General features: G+C 45.5%; 1 protein-coding gene across 1 annotated transcript; it reads right to left on the bottom strand.

Annotated features, from left to right (window-relative positions):
* Positions 1–1010: 1010 nt before the first annotated feature.
* Positions 1011–7413, bottom strand: LOC111958363 (SKI/DACH domain-containing protein 1-like). The gene has a single exon (XM_023979602.2). It carries the CDS (start codon positions 6872–6874, stop codon positions 4214–4216), a length of 2661 nt encoding a protein of 886 aa, XP_023835370.1. The 5' UTR covers positions 6875–7413; the 3' UTR covers positions 1011–4213.
* Positions 7414–8040: the final 627 nt, after the last annotated feature.

The following is an 8040-nucleotide window of genomic DNA, read 5'->3' as shown; positions in this document are numbered from 1 at the left end:
AGATTTAATAATAGAGTAGTGACAACTTTGATCGGTCTTTCGTATTTAATTGTCTGATAACTCAGTGCGTTCTGCTGACCCTGATTCAGGCTGTGTCCTTCAGCGTTAATCTTTTAACTTGTTTTTCTAAACAAGCACAGCAGGGAGAATACTGTATTGAGTGCGTTGGATGCAATAACTGTCCACGCAGCGATGGCGCTAGATAGAATAGTCAACGCCTTTTGTAAATTGCTGAGTTTTTTCTTGATCCAACTAGTGGTTTAACTCTTTTAATCCCTCTCTGCCTATCTCTTGTTATTGTATAGAAGTTACAGTCTATTGGTTCGCACTGGAATTTATCTCCAATAGTCGTCTGATGCAGCCTACTGCCTAACCTCCACCCGTAGGCTACCGCGGGGCCTCCAGGCAGACAGGCCTGGCCTAGGTTAGACAGCCCTCTACCCCGCGGTCCACCCATCAACCTCCTGGTTTACCATACCATAAAATCCCATTAATCAAAACCGCAGCAGAGAAACAAACATGGCGGATGAGATGTTGTCGGTTGTTAATGGGTACTATGCACTACGAGTCGATCATATATTCCTGTGGATATCAATGGTGAAACCCTTCGTACGGCCTTAATGGCACTCACAAGCCCACATGTGTACTACAGGTTTGTGTATAGAAGTGCGTGTACTACTAGACGTTTATACTGACTTGGTCAATATGTTCACTTGGCCAATATGTCCATAATTACGTAGAAGTAGACCTATAGTGTGTGTCAAACATGGCAGTGTAATATCTCTGTGGGTCTTAGTTACATTTCAGTAATGGATAGTAAAAGTTGTCCCTTGCACCAATATTTCCTAATCCAAAATACGCGCTGAGTTACACATTTGTCCAAAGAACCAATTCTCTGCCAATATGGTATCCTCTTGGTGAGGTTTCAGTCTATGTAGGCATACAGTGTAATACCAATATGAATGAAGTGTGTGATTGTTCAACTCACAACAAAGAGAATGCAGCGTCACTCACACTCAGATGTCTTTAATGAGTCATTCATAACTCGGAAGAAAGGGAAAGTGCTTCAGAAATCCAACATTCAAGGTTTTCATTTCGAGTGCATTATCCTAAACAACAATGATATACAAAACCCAGTAATTCACAAAAATAAATATTCCGTTTTTTATATAAACAGCCAGTGACTTCAAAGTTCATGTCAAAACCCTGACCTCAATCAAGTATTGTATCAAAAAGCTAAGATAAGGATTGGAGCTGAGAGAAAAAGCGGGAGGGAGAACGAGAAAGAGAGGGAGAACGAGAAAGAGCCCTGAGCCTCGAGCTGCTACACCATGCAATTATTTACATTGATAGCGTCACTGTCAGAGCTCTTTTAGTCTTCCCTAAACGCCTCTACCACCAACTCCTTGCCCGGGTGATGTTCTCTGTGATCGGCGTGAGAATTGGCGAGTACCTACAACGGGAAGTGTGTGTGTGTGTATATGTCTGTGTGTGTGTGTGTGTGTGTGTCCTCTCTAAACGCTGGGTTGTATATCCCTCCTCTGGCCCAGTACACTTTGACGCGGGGATTACGCGGTGGAAGCTTCCCTCGTGCAGCATATGAATCCCATCCCTCCCCTCCCCATAACTCCCTCTAGGTTGGAGAGAGATTACGTCATTTTCAAATGGAGATTAAAATGGCTGTGTTTAGTTTGGAGGCAAATGTGCCATTTTTAAGTGCTTCTCTACCTTCGCTACAAGGGAAGTGCGCACTATGGTATGGGAAGCCCACAGGCTTGGGGTGGTAGAGGTGCATGTCACACACAGATCAATCTATACAAACTCTGAGCATTGTGTGAAACGGCGCTTTTTTCTCTCTTAACTACAATCACCAATCGAATGGGCTTTTGTTTCTGTCTTTGCTGCTGATGTTGATGTGAGAATCCTGACATCATCAGGCATGTTGTTTGTGGTTATGTGCCAGGCTGGCTCGGACTCTCTTTGTCACAGGGAGAAAAGCTCATTCTTAGCCACAACTTCACCAAATCAACATTTTACGTTGGTGGAAAAATATCGATATTTAGGTGCAACTTCAGTTAAATTTGACTGAATTTAATTTGTATTTTTTGGTCTATTCTTAGTTTATTAATTAGCAACATAAGGATATAGGATCAATGAAAAAAGTTTGACATATAGGCCTATACATTCATCACGCGTCCATATGTAAAGGCTAGATTTATACATGTTTATGTGGCAACATTAGAAAATATTTTTCTGACTTGATTCATGTGAGAAAACAGCGTAGAGACTATATCAGTTGAAGTGGAGACATGGAGAAGGACATGGCCTTTGTGGAAAACAGAGTGCAATGCTTTCATAACAAAGGGACACAATCAGCTTTGTGTTTGGGCCTACATTTTCGACTGACTGTATAGTCTATTTTAATAATTTTGTATGGCTTGAGATTTTCCCAGGTCAATTCAGCACCGTAGACTTCACAGCAGAATTGAACAGATAATTATGCATTTACCCATCGAGCTAATAGCTAACTATTCCACAGCAACGCGCTGTGCTGGGCATTTTATTCATTCTTGCAGATGTAAGGATACAATAAACAACTGATAAACTGCTCTAATACCATGTTGACCCAAATAGAAAATAATTCAACCTCATGTGGATGGCCACAAATAACCAATTATACATTTATACATTTTAGATGAAATATTTAAGTGGACATAAGCTAGTAGCTACCTTATCTTACATTTATTTTATTTGAACTTCTCTCATAATGTAGGCTATCCTACAATCATCAAGCGGAAATGGGACCCTAGAGTGTGTCAAAGTGCAAAGCATGTAGGCCTACCACTTGTGCTTTCATGTGTTGTTTCTAAATTAAATTACATTAGGCTCGGTGTGTTGTAAGACATCGTTTTGGTGTGTTTGGGTTTTTGTTTAAGTGTGATGCAAACCCTAAACTGGTATTAGGCCGGCGTCTTGGACAGGGGTGTAATTTTCACTGTTTTTCTCATGCTTTTTTTCGTGTATGACATTGCGAATGTTTTAATTGACAAATAAACGTGTAATATTAAGGAACATGTCCCACCAAAATGCTAAAAAAGGCAAGGCTGTCCAGGACGTGTGATTTTTCACTGAAAGGCTTGATCTGTGTCAGGCCTGGGCCGTCTCTCTCTGTGTGATTGTCTGTACATAAGGCCTGCAGTGTTTTGGGGCCTTTATGGGTGCTGGCGGCTGTCTGACTACAGCCAAACTTAAGTTTACCAGGAAATACTCTCATAAATACAAACAACGCTGGAAACCATATCACAAACACTCTGAAAATCTGCAAGCATCAGCCAGACCAGAGTAATGGTAATTTCCCACACAATTCTTCCTATTTCAATATAGCCTGTCCAAAGAACATTATGAATTAGGACTTGCTTTGATAAATTAATTGACATTTGAAATCGAATTCAAAAACAGTTATCTGAATTACATAAAATTTAGATAAAATTTACCCAAACTCTGGCAAGCATAAAATAAAAATTGAAACGAGGGTTTCTACAAGGTTTTAAAAATCCTATAGTGAAAAAAACAACCACGGCTCATAATAGGACTAATGTGACAGACAATAGTAGTAGCCCTAACCATGTTACCAAAGGAAAACCCTGAATCTGTTGAATTTACACAATTTTACCCAAGTTAAAGCTGAAAAAAATACAGTAAAGAAGACCAACATATAGGAGTGCTGTGATTTTTATGAGAGGGAGTCTCCCCCTCTCTTTCTCTCACCACAAAGGGAGTAGGCCTACAGCACAACAAAATGTTTACTTCACTGAAACCCTGGTACAATCCAACCGCTCGAGCGTCAAGGCGAAGAGAAAATAGATCCGAGAGAAAGTCATGTAAACCCATTTTGCCAAACCGTGTAGCCTATTGCTTATGGTAGTTGGCTTGTTGAGAGTTAGTCAGAATAAATCCATGAGGAGGGATCGTCCAGTGGCATGGGTATAGAGTCTCAAATATGGTCCTCGCGATATGGAGAATAGCAGTATATATAACTGATCTATAACTCCACAACGAGGAACGTTTTAAATCCACTACATCATATAAAGGATACAATTTAAATAAAAACAACGGAAGGACGCAAGCCATTAGAGCCTCCCATTCAGTTTAAGACTCAAGTTGTAGTCAACGTAGGTTTCCATCCAGGTGTTTTTTCTTTCTCTTGTTTTTGTCAAAGAAAAAAACGTGAACATTTCCTGATTCTCTGAGCGGGTGGGGGAGGGACAGGCAGACCGCCAGGCTGCCATCGCCACACGGGGTGAGAGCGAGGGGGAGTTCGGGGTCCCCCCAGAGAGTTCAGAGAGTAAGCAGGGCTTAAATCCCCGTCGCTGCCCACTAACAGGGACGGAGGAGCGGGGAAATTCGCCATGAAGCTGAAAGGCCTCTTCAGAGGGGCTGCTACATTACTGGACGCGCGTTTTCGTTTAGTCGCCCCTGTTAGATCCTCAGTATTTGCATCACAAATCTCAGCTTTGCCCACGGGACGAGAAGATAAAGTCCTGTCAACTTTGGACACGTTCTGTTTCGCCTGCGCCCTCGACATTCCAGACTCCTTCCCCAGAACCAGAGTCCTGCAGTTTTTCCTGACCCCAACTCCGTTTTTATACTCCCCCTCCTCAGGACAAGGGGTGTCTTGAGTGCTCCCGCATTCCTGCAAGCCGGAGGAGGACTTGGGAGCCCCAGCAGAACTTTCAATGGCTTTGGTCTCGTTGTTAAAACAGCCAGCAGCTTGTTTGATGTCGCCGCCGTGGTATTGGCCATTGTTGATATCCGCCTCGTCTCCTTTGCATTGGAAACCAGAGGCCTGGCTGTAGTATTCGTATTCATCATAGCTCTCCTCCACTTTGATTTTCACATTCTGCAGGTTGAAGGGGGGAGTCTTGACCGCCCTGCTGCGCTCGGAGAGGGGACCCGAGGCCACTGATAGCTCCTCCGGCTCGGCCTTAATGGTTTTGAGCAGAAAGGGCAGTTTCAGGTTGGGGCTGATTCTCACCTCACTTTTTAGATTTGTAGCTAATGAAAGCTTGTTGTTTGTAGGCTTGGGGTACTTTGTGTCTTTGTCAGGCGCGGAGTGTGAGCTCAGGACTGGGAGGATTTTTTTTGCGTGTCCCGTTGTCCTGTGTGGAAGAACCGCTTTTATCCCGTTGGTGTTAGGTGAGGGGCTCAGTGCGTACACTTTTCTGGACACAGGCTCGGTTCGCTTTATCTCTCGTTGGGTCTGGACCTGGGACTCAGGAACCTTCCTGTCTCTCCTCTTAGTGAAATAACTCCCCCGGGTGACAGGCGAGCTGAGCCTGTGTGTGTGTGTGTCCTGCTTGGCCTCCCTGGCTGTAAAGTCATATTTCGGTTGTTTCTTCGGAATGTCATAGTCCACCTGGCTGGTTCCAAACTGGCCCACCGGTTTAGATGGCTGCTGCTGGTGGCTGTAGTGGAAGGTAGGCTGCAGGAGCAAAGGTGCGTTAGTGTGCGAGAGAGTTCTACTGTTTGATAGAGTTCTAGAGTTCGACTGATTTCTAGTGCTGGAGAGAGTTGTGGAGAGAGATTGAGCATTAGGCAGAGTTCTAGTGGTGATATTTTTGGTGGTGTTGAGAGAGGGGAACCGGGCCCTCCTGAAGCGGATAGACTGGACAGACACTTGGCTGGACACAGAGCTGCTATCAGACTGAGATGAACTCTCCTCATCAGAACTGACCTCAGAGCTCTCCAATGGGCTCTCCTCTTCATCCTCCTCATCAGAGGTCCCAGAATTGCTGCTGGTCGATAAACTGGAGCCGAAGTCGGAGTCGTTGTTGAGGCGCTCTGAGTAGCAACTGGACTCCGTGTCACTGCTGTAGCTCTCCGGGAACCCCCCCACATGTTGATGCGGGTGACGATGATGGTGAGCGTGGTGGTCGAGGTAAAACTCGTGTCCAATGTCAAAATGGCTCAGAGTTGTCCGGTTGTGGTTGTAGTGTGTTTTGGGCTTTCTGCAGCACTTGGGCTGCACGAGGAGCACCGGGTGGTGTGTGTGAGAGTAAGTGTGTGAGTGTGTGTGTCTGCTCCTGCTCCATGACTGCCTCGCGCCGCTGCTGCCCATATCCCTGCCGCCGCCCCCCTCGCGCCTCCTCTTCCTTTTGTGAAGTAGGTCGCCGGTTGCAGAGAGCCTGGACTGAGCAGCAATGGCGGACTGAAACAACAGTGGTTGCCGGCTCACCACGCTCCGGAAAAACGAATGTCTCTGGCTAAATGCGACGCAATTGCCCGGTATTTGAGCTGTTTCATAGTTTTTAAAAGGTTTACATGCTGACTTGGTGACAACGGAATAATCCTGACCGAGGGATTTATTGTAAATTTGAGGTAGATTGGAGTCGGGGCGCGAGGTTGGTTGCTCTCTCTTGCCGGATTTGTTGAGGGAAAGAGTCTGTGGCACGCTGTGTAAACTTAACCAAACTTTCTCCTTCCATAACCCGGTAGGGTGCGTGTCCGCGTGAAGCTTGCCCTCGCCCAGATCCTCGGGTAAACTGGCCTTTGCTTTTCTTTTGTTGGACTTTAACACGCGTTCCGTTTTGCAGGAGAAATAAAGCGCCTCCACATCCTCCCGTGATATCAGAGTACATTTAGCCGCGTGGAAAGCAATAGAATTTATTGCTTTGAGCTTTCTCAGCTCCTCCAAATCACAGTGGTGTTTTTTAACGTTCAGGTGGTCCATGCGTTTGTGCACGGTGGTCCGGGGAATATTTTTCAGTAGGTCAGTGAAGACCTGGGAGAGGGCGAACATTTGTTTTCCTTTTATCAGCAGGTATCCCAGCCTCACTCCCTGCATCTCTTCAAACCCACACTTCAGGTCTCCCATGTTGCTTTTCCCTCTCTATTGTAATAATCCAAGCATTAATCTCGATCAATTGTCCTCGTGCAGCTATGAAAAGAAAAAGGAATAAACTCCTTGTTTTGAGCTCAAGGCATTCTGACGCGCCAGTCGGCCGCTGCTGATGCGTCCTAGTACCTCCACGCTGTCATGGACAGGCAAACTTTGAGATGCAGAGTTAAATGGAGCGGTGTCGGATGGGTTCACAGCATCTGTCCTCAGGCCCTGCCCCGGACCAGGCATGGTGGAGGAATGCGAGAGATTGTACCGTCAGGCCGGCTGCTGACTGTCTGCTAACCCCTACCTGCCTCTCCTCTCCGGCTCACTCCCTCTGACCGGCAGCACGGCAGGAAGGTGTATACCACTGCCACAACGAGAGGATAAAAAAGAGAAGAGAGGGGTAGGGAGAGGGAGCGAGCTACAGAGGGAGGGAGGGAGGGAGAGAGAGAGAGGGGGAGGGAGGGAAAGAGAGAGAGCGAATAAGAGCCTAAATGCAGCTGCTATCCTGGCTGCAGGGTTAGCCACAAATAAAATGACAGAGGGGAAGTGCGCGAGCCCGGAGACACCTTCATCAATTAATGCCCTCAGACTCGAAGCTTATTGGACGCCGCTGACAGGTGATGCAATAAAAATGGGTATTCCACACCCTGAGCCCCCCCCCCCCACCTCCGTTTGTTAAGTACATAATGCCGCTATGACAAGTTCATATTTCAATATTGTTTTTTAAGAGACAAGGTGGAATAGCTGAACCGGGCAAGTCGTCTCCTATACCCTGCTAGTAGTATTTATGGCATTATGCCTATAGCGCTGTCAGGGAAACCAAGTCGCATTATTGAGAGAACAAATAGCCTATCATTACAAATAAATATATAGATGGCATACGCCAATAAAATATAAGTGATTGAATTTAGACGTCTGTTAATTTGTGTAACCCCTTCACTAATTCTATTGTGATGGATTGGTGCATTATAGCTGTCTTTCCAATGGACTCGGAGACAAAGAGATTTTCCTTTTTCACCTATTTAGAATGCTCTTCGAACTCCAACATTTAGAGTGTCGAGTTATACTCGACAATTATGCTTTGGCGTGAGCTTTTATAGTTCTGTGTGAATCTCGAGGGTGAAAGGAGAGCTCGTTCCAACGACGGTTAGCCA

This window comes from Salvelinus sp. IW2-2015, linkage group LG34, assembly GCF_002910315.2.
Source record: "Salvelinus sp. IW2-2015 linkage group LG34, ASM291031v2, whole genome shotgun sequence".
NCBI classification, from domain to species: Eukaryota; Metazoa; Chordata; class Actinopteri; order Salmoniformes; family Salmonidae; genus Salvelinus; species Salvelinus sp. IW2-2015.
This window is presented reverse-complemented; position numbering and strand designations above follow the sequence as displayed.

Coding starts and splice junctions, on each gene's coding strand:
- LOC111958363 (XM_023979602.2), bottom strand. CDS start 6,874: ATGGGAGACCTGAAGTGTGGGTTTGAAGAGATGCAGGGAGTGAGGCTG.